We start from the raw sequence: 15,620 nt of genomic DNA on the forward strand, positions 1-15,620 counted from the left end.
AAAAAAAAAAAACAGGTTTGGAACAACTTGAGGATGAGTAAAGGATGACAACATTTTTGTGTGAACTGTCCCTTTAAGCACTTTTACAGCAGAGAATAAAAGATAATCTAACATGTCTGAAGGCAAGGACAGATGTAATGGCCGCGGCTCTGTCTGGAAGCACTATAAAGAGGTTGTATTTTTCCAGCAAGATTATCTCACGATGAAGCCAAAAGCTACGCCTGAGGAATTACAGAAATGCTCTTGACTCTCCAAACAATCCTTACAAGTTTTTCAAAGATTCTAGGTTGATATTTGAATGGCCACATAATTTGAACGTAACCTAATCTACTAGAAGGTATTTACAGGTATTTATGATATATTTTTATGATCATTAAACAAAACCACATGCTTACAAATGAACAAAGTAAATTCAGCAAACTGTACTGAATCTGTACTGCTCTCTGCTGGAGGCTTTCGGACATAACTACAGTAAAGTTAAAGGGTTAGTTCACTCAAAAATGAAAATTCAGTCAGTAATTACTCGCCCTCATGTTGTTCCAACCCTGTAAGACTTTCGTTCATCTTCAGAACACAAATTAAGATATTTTTGATTAAATCTGAGAGCTGTCTCGCTCTTGCCGGCCCAGAAAAGTTAGTAAAGACATCGTTAAAGCCTTGATGGTGACAAAGAAAGTGTACTGGATTTTTGTTTATATTTAGCAAGAAAATGTATATTCCTTCTATGGTCAACTCCTCAGTCAATATGTGGATGAGTCAAGCCTCTCCTCTTCTTCCTCTAGAGAAATGAACACGTGATCTGCATCAAAGCTCTGATGTTTTCTGGCGCACTTCGTCTTCTCTGTGGAACTTTCTTGCAGATGCTCAGTTACTGATATATACTTTTGTTTTTTTGGTCTATAAAATGTTTTTTATTTGACTCAGATATGCCCTGTTGTATTATAACTATTATTTCTATTTTTGTTATAATTTTATATGCATATATATGAACATGTATATCCAAAGATTGTAAGATTATATTTGGCTGTACGAGCTGTTATGAGATACCAGTACCACTGCTGTGTTATTGTAAAAAAAAAAGAAAGAAAGAATATAAAACAATAAAAAAACACATTGTTAAAATAGTCCAAGTGACAAGCCGACACTAGTCATGTGTTTGAGGTGTGTGATGCTGGCCTCACACACATGACCAGCATCGGCCAATAGTGAGCCTACGCAGGGACGTGGGAACTATATTGTGAGAGGGGGGGCAGGCCTTTTTAGTGTAGGCCTATAATAGGCTGTGTTATGTATCATGATTGACTTTATGATTAGTTCAATCTGTTTTGCACATGCATCACCACAGAGTTAACCATTTCAGACAGTACCGGACAGCCTCTGTTTAGTTCACTTCACGTCTGTGGTCGTTACGCACAGCTCAGTGTGGCCGCTCCAATTTACCTTCAATGAAATCTAACCTTAGTGTAATTCGCCTTTGGCTAAGCCCCGCCCCCCTTAGTTACTGTTGCTACGTCCGACAAACAAACTTCATCTGGGCTCTGGTATCAACATGGCTTATGCTGTTGGCTTATGGCTTATTCGGTTTGGGAAGGGAAAAAAACGGACACCCCCCTCCAACCTCTCTGGGAAACACGTATCTGTGTTACAAATGCCCCAGGCACAACGTTTAACCATATTTTTCATACAATTACGACAGTAATAGCCTACCGAGACCAAAAATATGAGACGCCTGTGTTAAAGTCAAAGGAGCACTGTGAAAAAGTGTCGGACCTCTGTGGGAGCTTGTTCTTGGCTGCGCTGTGATTGGTCAATCTACATTCTAGGGTGTGGCTTAGCCAAAGGTGAATTGACAGAATTACTAAAAAAATATTTAGCTACCTAAAAGTTAAAGATTTTTAATAAAACTCAAGAGATGGTGGATGTGTGAAATTTCATGATTTATGAGTGACGTTAGTCTAGTAGAATTTTCTAAAAAATATTTTGCTACCTAAAAGTTAAAGATTTTTTGTGTCACGCATGCATGTCTATTTCCCTCATATTAAATATAAAACGCATGTGGACTGATATTTTTTCCAATGTCTGGACTCCTTTATTAATGGAGTATATAAACAGACGTTTCAATATATTGGTATTAAATGCATTTTCTGAGAATTTATATTTCAAGTTTTTACTGCAAATGTCGAAATGCGCGCTCTTTGGTCCATCAGTGCTTGAGTCACCATACATCGGAAAACATTTGGAATGGGTCAGACATAATTCTGACCCCTTATTAAGTTTTGTTTTAAGTGAATTTCGTTTTGTATAAATTGTATCTTCATTTTAATCAATGTTTTCATCAACAAATTGACTGGATTAATAAACGAGAAGCAAATATACTAGACAATATAATTAGGAAACGGAGGCGCCGGCGCGTGAACTGGAGCGCGTCTCATAAATGAACCAAAAACTGACAGAAAACACTAGTTTATTAATAAACAATTCAAATGTTTAATGCACAATCCTTACTGAATCCTTATGTGAATTTAGGGGTCGGCCGGGGGGTTCCAACGTCTATGAGCCTACGTGTGACGTACAACACAGAAGCGCTGCGCTGTTACACTACGTGAACTCACTCGAGGCCCACAGGGAAGGAAATGAGTAGTTGAATAAACTCGTTTGTTTTTCTTAAGTCTTACGGGGTTGAACAACATGAGGGAGAGTAATTACTGACAGAGTTTTCATTTTGGGGTGAACTATCCCTTTAAAGACACAGATGAAATGCTGAAATAGAATATTATCATATAGTTTCCCAAAAACTGTAAAATACAAACAGAAATTATTTTATTTCTTTAAAAAAGAAAAAAGTTGCCCAAAGGAAAAGTCTCCTTCAAGATCAATCCGCTTCTAGATTATATTGAATAAATTGATTAAAAGATACTTTTAAAAGATTGTAAAGTGTAATCTTACTTGTCATGTTCATCGGGATCTAACGGCTGATATGTGACTTTGTAGCACTCGATTCTCTTCAGGAAATCCTCCATCACGCTCTCTCTGTGTCTCTCGGGGTAATCCGGACTGGAAACCTTCACATCCTGATCCCAAATTGCACTGATATTAACTTTTATCAACATGAAGATTATAGCTCATGTATAATTTACATAAATACATAGTGGAATGGTTAGGTGTTACTTTTAATTTGTTCATTTTTAATCAATAACAATAATTTTAAATAATCTTTCAGTGTGATAAATATATATTTTTTAAATGTACAAATATTTCCATATAGTCTCAATTAATACGAGGGCATAAAAGTTCCATAATTATAATAAGACATTTCATGCCATCTACCTTTAAAGGGTTAGTTCACCCAAAAATGAAAATGATGTCATTAATGACTCTCCCTCATGTCGTCCTAGCCCGTCAGACCTCCGTTCATCTTCAGAACACAGTTTAAGATATTTTAGATTTAGTCCGAGAGCTTTCTGTCCCTCCCTTGAAAATGTGTGTACGGTATACTGTCCTTGTCCAGAAAGGAGATAAAAACATCATCAAAGTAGTCCATGTGACATCAGTGGGTTAGTTAGAGTGTGTTGAAGCATCGAAAATACATTTTGGTCCAAAAATAACAAAAACTAGGACTTTGTTCAGCATTGTATTGTCTTCCGGTTCTGTTGTGGATCCGCGTTCAGTGCCGCTGCTGACGTAAGACGCTGCTGACGTGTGTCTGGTGTGTGTGTGTGTGTGTGTAGGGAGCCTACGCAGGGACACACACCAGACACACGTCAGCGGCGGCACTGAACGCGGATCCACAACAGAACCCGAATACACACACACACACACACACACACACACACCAGACACACGTCAGCAGCGGCACTGAACGCGGATCCACAACAGAACCAGAATACACACACACACACACCAGACACAAGTCAGCAGCGTCTTACGTCAGCAGCGGCACTGAACGCGGATCCACAACAGAACCAGAATACACACACACACACACACACACACACACACACCAGACACACGTCAGCAGCGTCTTACGTCAGCAGCGGCACTGAACGCGGATCCACAACAGAACCGGAATACACACACACACACACACACACCAGACACACGTCAGCAACGGCACTGAACGCGGATCCACAACAGAACCAGAATACACACACACACACACACCAGACACACGTCAGCAGCGTCTTACGTCAGCAGCGGCACTGAACGCGGATCCACAACAGAACCGGAATACACACACACACACACACCAGACACACGTCAGCAACGGCACTGAACGCGGATCCACAACAGAACCAGAATACACACACACACACACACACACCAGACACACGTCAGCAGCGTCTTACGTCAGCAGCGTCACTGAACGCGGATCCACAACAGAACCAGAATACACACACACACACACACACACACACCAGACACACGTCAGCAGCGTCTTACGTCAGCAGCGGCACTGAACGTGGATCCACAACAGAACCAGAATACACACACACACACACACACACACACCAGACACACGTCAGCAACGGCACTGAACGCGGATCCACAACAGAACCGGAATACACACACACACACACACACCAGACACACGTCAGCAGCGGCACTGAACGCGGATCCACAACAGAACCGGAATACACACACACACACACACACACACACCAGACACACGTCAGCAACGGCACTGAACGCGGATCCACAACAGAACCAGAATACACACACACACACACACCAGACACACGTCAGCAGCGTCTTACGTCAGCAGCGGCACTGAACGCGGATCCACAACAGAACCAGAATACACACACACACACACACACACACACCAGACACACGTCAGCAGCGTCTTACGTCAGCGGCGGCACTGAACGCGGATCCACAACAGAACCAGAATACACACACACACACACACACACACACACACACCAGACACACGTCAGCAGCGTCTTACGTCAGCAGCGGCACTGAACGCGGATCCACAACAGAACCAGAATACACACACACACACACACACCAGACACACGTCAGCAGCGTCTTACGTCAGCAGCGTCACTGAATGCGGATCCACAACAGAACCGGAAGACAATACAATGCTGAATAAAGTCCTAGTTTTTGTTATTTTTGGACCAAAATGTATTTTCGATGCTTCAACACACTCTAACTAACCCACTGATGTCACATGGACTACTTTGATGATGTCTTTATTTCCTTTCTGGACAAGGACAGTATACCGTACATACATTTACAATGGAGGGACAGAAAGCTCTCGGACTAAATCTAAAATATCTTGAACTGTGTTCTGAAGATGAACGGAGGTCTGACGGGCTTGGGACGACATGAGGGTGAGTCATTAATGACATCATTTTCATTTTTGGGTGAACTAACCCTTTAACAACATCTTATGATGTAACAGCAGATGAAATTAATTGTAGAATATGAATATTTAAGCACTGACACTCACCAGTATGTTGGCAGCAATGACTTCTGGGTCGTCACAGAGTGACTCGACAAAAAACACCTGGAAACAAAAGCAAAAATAATCACATCGAAGACTGTCTCCACGCTTCTATACAGGTTTATAAAGAGCAAACCAGGTGCTTTACTGATCTGATAACTGATCATATTTCAGCGAGCGACTGATGTGCACCTTATATGCGTTCTCCTGCGCAAAACTCAGGATGAGGTTTCGTCTCTCTCTCGTTGTGTTTGTGGCATCAAAAACCTGCAGGGACAAATGCCTCATAAGACACCATCACATCACACAATGAGAAATAAATCAGCAATCATACTGGAAATATCATAGCTATTCGTTTATGATACAACTGCAACTAGATAATAACAGGAAAAATGTATTATGTATTGTATTAATTGTAATGACATTGATTATATGCTCTTTTTGCAGGTATAGGTACAGATACAGGTATGGAATATAGTCCGAAAATTACAGGAAATATTTGAATACAAGGATTTCTGATGAAAATGTGATAGCAGAACATCTCAAATTCATCCAAAATGCATTCATGCTTGAAAACCTTCGCAATTTAACTTCATGCATCCATTACAGATCAGTAAAACACCATCTGAATAAAAGAGACGGAGGAAAAAAGTGAAAAGAAAGAGAAATTTTATCTGATGCATGATGATCTAATGATGTTAATCATTTTAGTATTATTTCTATACTACTGTAGCATATATTAATCATTTGATTAAGGTTTTCATTTAATATTTATATTTTATATTATTTGAGCTTTATTTCAATAGATTTTTGTTCTGTTTAATGCATTAAAAGGGTATTCATAGTGTACATTATAATGCTTTATGTCTTTTCATAAATAATTGTAACCAAAGTTAAAATGCATTATAATATTTTCAGATTCTGAAATTGATCGTTTGTCATGCGTTTTAATGCATTATACTATCTAAAGGTGTGTTCAATAATTGGATGTATTATAACTGTGGTTACAATTATTCATAAGACCATACAATATATTATAAGGTGCATTACAAGGCATAATTAATGCATTAAAAATACTTTTAGAATGCATTATATATAAAGGTTTTAAGTAAAGTGTTAAAGTTTTTTTAATAGTTTTATTTGAAGTTAACAATAACAAGACTGATCTGATGCCACTATAAACTGTGAAACAACTGCATATTTACGTATCACAAATAACACAAAACAATACATGTGAATGATATTGGAGAAAATTCTAGTTTGAGTGTGTAAAGTCCAAAAACTCACAGCGATCTGCCCTCCCTCCTCGTTCAGGTAACACTTCACATCCTCTAGAGCCACGATGGCACACTGTCTGAGAGACACACACACACACACCATCAGACCACAACCAGGGTTTGCCATCATTTAAAGAGGATCTATTGTGCTTTTTCACATGGTTATCATTCTTTAGTGTGTAATATTGCTGTTTGAGCTTGAAGAATCTCTGCAAAGTTACAAACTTATTCTCTATATCAGTGTCAGTGTTTCTGAACTCCCTGAAACGCCTCCATTGTATTTTTTAACCACATAAAATCCACGATTCCGGTACCGGAAAAAAAAATCTTTGTTATGATGTTCGTATGTTCTTTTTATAGGCTTCCCTATAAAGTATCACCCAATTCTTGGTATCATTTGAAAGCTTAGAATCTATTCTTTACAAAGACTACCATCACTTTCGGTTTTATGATACATATCAAATGAAATATTAGCTTAAATATGCATTGGTCCCAGGCAAATATTTCCGCTTTATGATTGCGAAGAAATCTTTCTACAAATATTTATTTTTTAGATATTTCACAAAACAGTCAAGTCATATATAACAATAAAGCTCTCATTCTAAGGAATTTGTCAATGTATGTAAATTTGTGCAAAAATGTTTTGTTTTTTAATTCAATTAATGATACATGCATATTGATTATTAATGTAATTAAAGCATTGAAATGGAATCCAGAAAACACAGAATTTGGTAGAGAAAAAAAATGGAATATGAGAAAAAAATATTTCATATGGCCCTAAACATGTAATTTTTGTAAATCTTTTAATAAATTATTGTTAAATTATACAAGTTTCATGGTTTCAATTAATTAGACATGCTTTCTGATTATTAAATATTTTAATTTAACCATTAAAATGGAGTAAAAAAAATGTAACCGAAAAAAAAAAAACGGAATCCAGAAAAATTCTAACGGAACTTGGAAAAAAAATTAAACAGATTTCATAGGGCCCTATAGTCACATATATGAAACAAAAAAAAATAACGTTCAAGCATGAAAACCTATTCTAGCTGAGCCTAAAAACAAAATCAAGACTTTGTAAAAGCGCATAATAGGTCCACAAACATAGTTTGATGTGAATATTACAATAAAGTCACATAATCCAACTCAAAACCCCTGAACATTTCCTGACCGATCGCTTCAGGCGAGTCATTCTGCTGTAAACATCCTCTTGTGTTTAAACCGTACACAGAACGCTGGGGAAATACTTACTTCCTGATTTTCATGGCCTCTTCATTGTCATGACGGAAGAAGTCGAAGGACTTGTACGACTGAACCGCCTCGCGTCTGTAAACGCCCAGGTTAAACACTGACAGAAACACACAACTGTTACGAACACACAACAGTCTTTTGGGAAACTTCACCGTAAAGACCGTTCACACTAAGAACGATTGCTATAATCATTTATGCTAAGCACAGTTTTGTCGTCTGTCACTTTAAATGCTCGAGCTGGTTACAGCAGGATGGATTCTGATTGGCTGTCAATGTTTTTAACGTTCAAAAAGCGTTGTGAAAGTGATTCCAGTTCCTCCGTGATGTTATAGTTGTGTATACTCTGCTATTCTTTTACATATAGAACGATTTGTATAAAACTGTATCTTTATCATTATAGTTATCATCCCTGGTGTGAACGGGCCATAAAGCTAGTATAATATTTAATAGCAGTACGAATGTTAGAAATGTTAAACTAGGGGTTCCCACATCTTTTGAACGACACATATTCATGACGTCATTATTTCTGGATTAAGAGTCATTTCAAGCTGTATGAATATTGTAGAGCTGGGAAAAATGATATCTGTCCCTGATATCTTTTCCCATGACAGTTGGAATCCTGTAATAATCATAATGAATTCCAAATGACTAATTTAACTTTTTTTTTAAATGTATTTTAATTAATTTCTTGTCAATTTAAGAATTGATTTTGGTGTATCAACCCCAGGAATAATCATATTTGGCTGGCAGAATCAGTACAGAAGTATGCAGAAGTACCACTGAAAAGCGATCTGGTCTGTAAAGTCACACACACACCTTTCGTGGGAACCCCGATCCAGTTGAGGTAGCGCGTCAGCTTCTTAGATATGTAAGTCTTTCCTCTGGCGGGAAGGCCGATCAACACGATGACGGTGGGCGAGTTGGTCATGTAAGATGCCCATGCTATGAAACAGAACAAACACACATGATTCACTGCCAACAATGTTCTTCTCAGACTCAGAGCGGCGCAAACCAGTATAATGACATCATCAGATACCACCAGAGCCGATCCTGGCATCCCTGGGGCCCTAAGCAAAAATCTGTTAAGGGGCCCTCCTACCTGACCCATGAGCCATGTAAACCATTTGCCATTGCCACAGTCACACCTGACACCCCAGTTCTCCCACTACAATCCTCCCTCGTTTAGTTAGTACTAATGAAAATGTAATTCCTGATATCAGAAATAGACATATTTTATATTAATATCAATAATTCACATTTTAAATAGTACAATAAAAGCAATAATTGATACTTAATGGTTATTATTTACTGATTGATGTGCATCCATATTGACCAGTATGTCCAGCCAATCAACATTTTAAATGCAATAGTCAATATCAATAGATTGCTTTCCATCTTGCTTTATTGCAGGGTTGTAACTATTCTGATTTGGAGACTTGATAATCATTGTCTTGTTTTAAAGTGAGCGCCTAATGAGGAGTGCCATAACGCCCATATTGTACTGGTAACTGGTCCCCATAGATTTTTTTTTTTTCTGGAAAGTGCGCGTTACATTTCGTGCACGCGCATATGAACTCATGTTAACGCGCGACGCGGTTATCTTTTCCGAGCTGCAGTTTATAAACGAAAACCGTTGCCCTTTGTATTATCAAACGTAATATCATGAAAGTGCGTATCTATAGCCTACCACGAATTTAATTCATCGTGCTATTTATACGCCAAAAATGTTTTTTTTGCGTGCATATGCTACGCACTGTAAATCTCTTGGGTAGGATTAGGGGTGTGGAGTGCGTGCATATTACACGCCAAAAAGTGCGTATCATATGGCGCAAAAACTATTTTTGGCGTATAAATGGCACGAGAAATTAAATTTGTGGTATAAATACGCGCTTTCATGAGATCGGGCTGGAGACAGACAGATAGAGAGAGATGCACATCAACTTAACTTTACTGTTCTGTTCTGTGCTGACATCAAACTTGGAGAGGAGAGAACACAAGTTTACCTGATCGCTGTTCCCGCAATTCACTCACATGGTGTTTTTCTCTCAGTTTCTCAGTTTCTCTTTTCGTGACCAGAAGGATAGTTCCGCTTAATTATCTCATCGATGTTGTAAACTTTGATTGACGCGCTTTGACGCGAGGGGGAGGCGGGGCCTTGAGTAATTTGCGGGGCCCTACGCAGCTTGCGTAGTGTGCGTATAGGGAGGATCGGCTCTGGATACCACCATATTCATACTCATAACAGCGCCACACATCTCCGATGTTTCAGAGGTCCCCTGCTGGTGGAAGTGAGTGAGGATTTCACCAGGACCGAAGGCACTGCGCTCTCACGGCGCTCCAGTTATTGACGTTATTGCATAACCTTGTCAATTATGCATTCATGTAGCTTGAGGCTAATATTGTATTAATGGAATAATCACGTGTTTCTGGGAATGAAACTGCAACCGTGGATTTCCAACTCAGTGTTTTTGTCTTGTTTTCTGGTTTCTAGAATGCATTTACTTGAGAAGCAAAATGTCCTAAGATATAAAATTCTGATAAAATTATTATTATTATTTTTAATGATGTTGGTTTAACAGAATCAAATGTTTCCCAATGCGGGGAAAGAAAAATAAGCTTGTTTTCCCTTTGAATTACATTTATTTTTCTGATCCCACTGGCAGATTTTTTCTCTCTTGTTTTTAAGCATAAACTCACTTTATTTTGATACATTTTTCATAAAACAAGATTTAAATTCTTGTCATTTTTTAGTTTAGGGGAAAGTTACTTTTAAAAGTAAGGCATTACAATGTTGCATTTCTCCCTAAAAATGCGTTACTTAGTAACTTTTAATGTAAAGTAATGCGTTACACTACTTTTCTCTTCTGGGCTGGGCTTGCTCGTTTGTTTTTTAGTAACAAAAAAGTTATTCTGTTTTTGGCAAAAGTAAAGGCCCTTGTGAAAAGTGATGTTCTTCGCGAACATCGTACTAAACTCAGGGGTGCAGAGAGGAAGTGGCGCAAATCGAAAGATCCGACAGACCTGGGTATTTATCAATCCCTCCTCTCTTCCTTCTCTGCTAATATCTCTACTGCTAAAATGGCTTACTATCACAACAAAATTTTCAATTATTCTGACTCTCGCATGCTTTTCAAAAGCTTCTCCTCTCTTCTTAACCCTCCTCCTCCTTCATCAACCCTAACAGCTGACGATTTTGCCACATTCTTCATAGAAAAACAACCACCATCAGCGGCCAATTTACCAATCCACAAACTGACACACGCATTTTACCAACAAACGCACACATTCTACCCTCCTTCTCTCTACTTTCAGAGGCGGAAGTCTCTAAACTCCTCCTTTCCAATCGCCCTACTACCTGTCCGCTTGATCCTATCCCCACTAATCTACTTCAAGCCATTTCTTCCTCAGTAGTACCCACACTCACGCACATCATAAACACCTCTCTTCACACTGGTACCTTTCCCACAGCTTTTAAGCAGGCTCGGGTAACCCCACTGCTTAAGAAACCCAATCTAAATCCAGCACATCTAACAAGTTACAGACCGGTATCTCTTCTTCCATTTGTCGCAAAAAACACTTGAACGAGTTGTTTTCAACCAGATCTCCTCCTTTCTTACACAGAACAACCTCTTGGACGACAATCAGTCCGGTTTCAAAAGCGGACACTCAACTGAGACTGCCCTGCTCTCGGTAATTGAAGCTCTGAGACTGGCAAGAGCAGCTTCCAAATCCTTAGTTCTCATCCTGCTGGATCTGTCTGCTGCTTTTGACACAGTTAACCACCAGATCCTCCTGTCAATCCTAAAGATGAAGGGCATTTCGGGAACTGCACTCCAATGGTTCGAGTCTTACCTCTCAGGTAGGTCCTTTAGGGTGTCGTGGAGAGGTGTGGCATCTAAGACCCAACATCTAGCTACTGGGGTGCCTCAGGGCTCAGTGCTTGGACCACTCCTCTTCTCCATCTACATGACATCACTAGGATCTGTGATTCAGAAACATGGCTTTTCCTATCACTGCTACGCTGATGACACGCAACTCTACCTCTCATTCCAGCCTGACGATCCGACGGTAGCTGCTCGTATCTCAGCCTGCCTGACAGACATCTCTGGCTGGATGAAGGACCACCACCTTCAACTAAACCTTGCGAAGACAGAGCTACTTGTGGTCCCGGCCAACCCAACACTTCATCACAACTTCTCCATTCAGCTAGGCTCGTCATCCATAACTCCATCAAGGTCAGCCAGGAACCTTGGGGTTGTAATTGATGATCAGTTGAAATTCACAGACCACATTGCTAGATCTGCCCGGTCCTGCAGATTTGCCTTGCACAACATTAGGAGGATCAGGCCCTTCCTTACAGAGCATGCCACACAACTCCTTGTCCAAGCACTTGTTTTATCCAGACTGGACTATTTTAATGCTCTCCTAGCAGGTCTTCCAGCTTGCTCTGTCAAACCTCTACAATTGATCCAGAATGCTGCAGCCAGAGTAGTCTTCAATGAGCCGAAGAGAGCACACGTCACCCCTCTGCTCACAAAATTGCACTGGTTGCCAGTTGCCGCTCGCATCAAATTCAAGGCACTGACGTTTGCCTACAGAACAACCACTGGCTCTGCTCCCTCTTACCTAAACTCATTACTTCAGAGTTCAGACTTATGTGCCATCCAGAAACCTGCGCTCTGCTAGCGAATGTCATCTTGTGGTACCATCTCAAAGAGGCACAAAATCTCTTTCTCGGACCTTTACCATAGCTGTTCCCTGTTGGTGGAATGATCTGCCTAACTCAACCAGAGTCAGTAGCCACTTTCAAGAAACTGCTGAAGACGTATCTTTTTCGGCAGCACTTGATTCAGTAGAATTAACACTTTCTCTTCTCTTCTATAAAAAAAAAAAAAAAAAAAACTGCACTAAAATTAAACTGAGAGGGGTTATAGCACTTACGTATTGTTGTCCTTCTGTTAGTTTAACTGCTTCTATTGTTCTCATTTGTAAGTCGCTTTGGATAAAAGCGTCTGCTAAATGAATAAATGTAAATGTATTCTGTTTTTGGCAAAAGTAAAGGCCCTTGTGAAAAGTGAAATAAAAAAGTATAGACTGAAGGAAATGCAAATTCTTTACATTGTCTGGACCGTAAGAAACAAATTGAGAACATTAAGACATGAATCGATTTCTTCTTTTAAATTCACAAATAATGTATAAGGTTTCAATCTTTTTTTTTTTCAAAACTTTGTATTAAGATGATTCTCAACTATGTTATGAAAGATTTAACAGAATGATTTGATATACCATTTTACTTTATGCAATATGCGTGTAAACATGGCCATAAATGTCATTCCCATTCAATGAAATGCATCTATACAATGTATCTAAATTGCAAATTAATGTGTTCTTGGACCAACATGTAATGAAAAAAGTCTAAGATGTGTAATAATGGGAGTAATATATTTTCATAATATGTCATAGGAATATTGATAGATCATTTCTTTCCCTATTCACTGGTTGTGTCTCCCAGAATGCCTGATAAACATGATTTAAGTCCTGATGCCTCTACAGTGGTGGTCATGTATGAAATCAATGAATTTCTGTCAGTCATATTCGGATTAGAAACCATAACATTTTCCTGAGATGCTGATTTATGACAAACTTGAAAATGAGTCAGATTTAAATGATCATTACAAACCATTATCATATTTCCATAAGAGTGCTACATTTGATCATTCAGTCATTTTAAAGTCCAAGGAGAGGGAGTTGTCATGGTTGCACCTCCAAACATTTGGTATCTCTGCAAAGCCCTGAATGTGCTCTTTACAGGACATCCAGAATTAAAACGGTGGCATGTATATCGTCAGAGTCAGAGAAATTCACTGAAACATAACAGAGGACAAAACTATATTGCTGGGTCTCAGGAGGATAGGGTTATTAAGGTGTTCGGGATGATCGCCAGGGTGTTGCTATGATGTTCTGGGTTGTTGTTAGGTGGTTGCTCTCTGACTATTCATCAGTATATTCCTCCACAGAAACACGACCCGACACGCCATCCAACTGGGCTTTACATTCCATAAAAACACTGTCTGGACCCAGAGCTCAAATTCCAATCTGATTTAGATTCTCTTTCAGCTTGAACGAACATGTTAAAGCTCAACTCTCTGCGTGTGAATGACGGGCTCGTTTTGTTAAGGTCCACCTTTAGTCAATCATTTTATCACTTAAAACTCATCTTTGATCACCAAAATGACACATTTAAACGTTTTTGCCTTAGAATAGCTACCTCGACACCCTTGCCTCATTTAGTATACTCGGTTCTATGAATATGCAAATGAGCCCCGCCTCCACTCACTCACTCAGCTCAGAGATCCTCTCGTTGACGATCACACGTTGATCTGATTGGTTACAATGTAGTTTGTGACGTCAGAAACACCAGCGATTTCAAACCGTGTTTTTGAGACTGTCTTTGGTTCACTGCAGTATTAAGCAGAAAATACTCAGCAATGCTGTCGACTTATGAATTTACACATGGTTTGTCTTAAAGCATATGAATAAAACCACACAGATATATAAACAACATTAAAAACATGGATTTTCACCACAGGGGGACTTTAAACTATGGCTACTTTTGAAGTGCAGAAAAGGGTTATCTTTGCATAAAGTTATCTTTGCATAACTATACAAGGATATAAATTATGTTTTTAAAGAAAAATACATTCATAACCACCACATCAATACACTCTAAATGAGTCATTTAATAAGAATTTATAATTCAAAACAGCAAATTCAAAAAAGCATACCTTATAACATCTAATAATTGGGTAGTGACCAAAAGGTTACCAGTTTGAATCCCCACAAAGGTTGATCCACCATTGAGCATTTTATGAAGACACGGGTACTAAAATTAGCACAAATAATAATATAATAACTCACAGCATTTCTTCTCATTGACTCTGGGCTCCGCCTTCTTGCTGTCATTTGAACTGTCCATGACTTTGATATGCAGCTTGACGGACAGGTGTGAGGGTCAGCACAGGTGATCAGAGGTCAGTAGAGGTCAGTCCACCTGCGCAGGTATCACGCAACTCAAGATAAGAGCATTAATGGCCTGGTATCATTCCTCATCTGCTGCTTTATTAGTCTCCAAGAGTTATTAAAAATCAAAACTGCATTTACTAACCCTGAATCGGAGAGGACTCAAACGCACGGCACATTTTCCATTCAAACTCAGCTAAAAAAATCCTTTAAGAGCTCTGGAAAAGAGAAGATTTGATGTGACCGCTGCGATTCAGGAAGTGTTTGTGTCTGCTGGAGCTCCCCACGAAAAAAAAAAAATCAAGATCCAACCCATAGAAAAAGAGTAAATGCTAGAACTGTGATTAGCATTTAAGTGACACAACGGGCGGGGTTATCGGCAAAGATCTTGTCTGTGATTGGTCAGGCGCGATGGTTGTAAATAATAATTATTTTATCTTTACTTTTCATTGTGTTTTTTTACGATTCGACACTATTAATGTCTCTCAGTATCATTATTCAGGTGCACAAAAATGTCCAGAACACCTCTGGGGAAAAACCGTTGTCTCGTGATACATGTTACTTTTCACAGCGCTGATTAACTGGATGAGGCTTTTCAAAACAATTTTGTAATTGAGAAT

At 39.1% G+C, this 15,620-nt stretch overlaps 1 protein-coding gene across 2 annotated transcripts in view; it reads right to left on the minus strand.

Annotated features, from left to right (window-relative positions):
• pfkfb2a (6-phosphofructo-2-kinase/fructose-2,6-biphosphatase 2a) overlaps positions 1 to 15,267 on the minus strand; it is a 35,208-nt gene extending 19,941 nt beyond the window's left edge. The window contains exons 1-8 of one of the 2 annotated variants that reach the window (XM_056234001.1): positions 15,146 to 15,267; positions 14,899 to 15,031; positions 8,797 to 8,922; positions 7,981 to 8,077; positions 6,740 to 6,806; positions 5,645 to 5,719; positions 5,459 to 5,515; positions 2,947 to 3,071 (exon numbers count right to left, since the gene is read on the minus strand). In XM_056234001.1, coding sequence (XP_056089976.1) covers positions 2,947 to 3,071; positions 5,459 to 5,515; positions 5,645 to 5,719; positions 6,740 to 6,806; positions 7,981 to 8,077; positions 8,797 to 8,922; positions 14,899 to 14,956 — 605 coding nt within the window. In that variant the 5' untranslated portion in view covers positions 14,957 to 15,031; positions 15,146 to 15,267. Of the gene's footprint in view, positions 1 to 2,946; positions 3,072 to 5,458; positions 5,516 to 5,644; positions 5,720 to 6,739; positions 6,807 to 7,980; positions 8,078 to 8,796; positions 8,923 to 14,898 lie in introns of both variants that reach the window. The other variant, XM_056234000.1, reaches the window with a different exon arrangement.
• Between the last annotated feature and the right edge of the window lie 353 nt (positions 15,268 to 15,620).

The sequence above is a fragment of the Rhinichthys klamathensis genome, unplaced genomic scaffold (assembly GCF_029890125.1).
Source record: "Rhinichthys klamathensis goyatoka isolate OS25496 unplaced genomic scaffold, OSU_Roscu_1.1 h1tg000386l_1, whole genome shotgun sequence".
Lineage (NCBI taxonomy): Eukaryota > Metazoa > Chordata > Actinopteri > Cypriniformes > Leuciscidae > Rhinichthys > Rhinichthys klamathensis.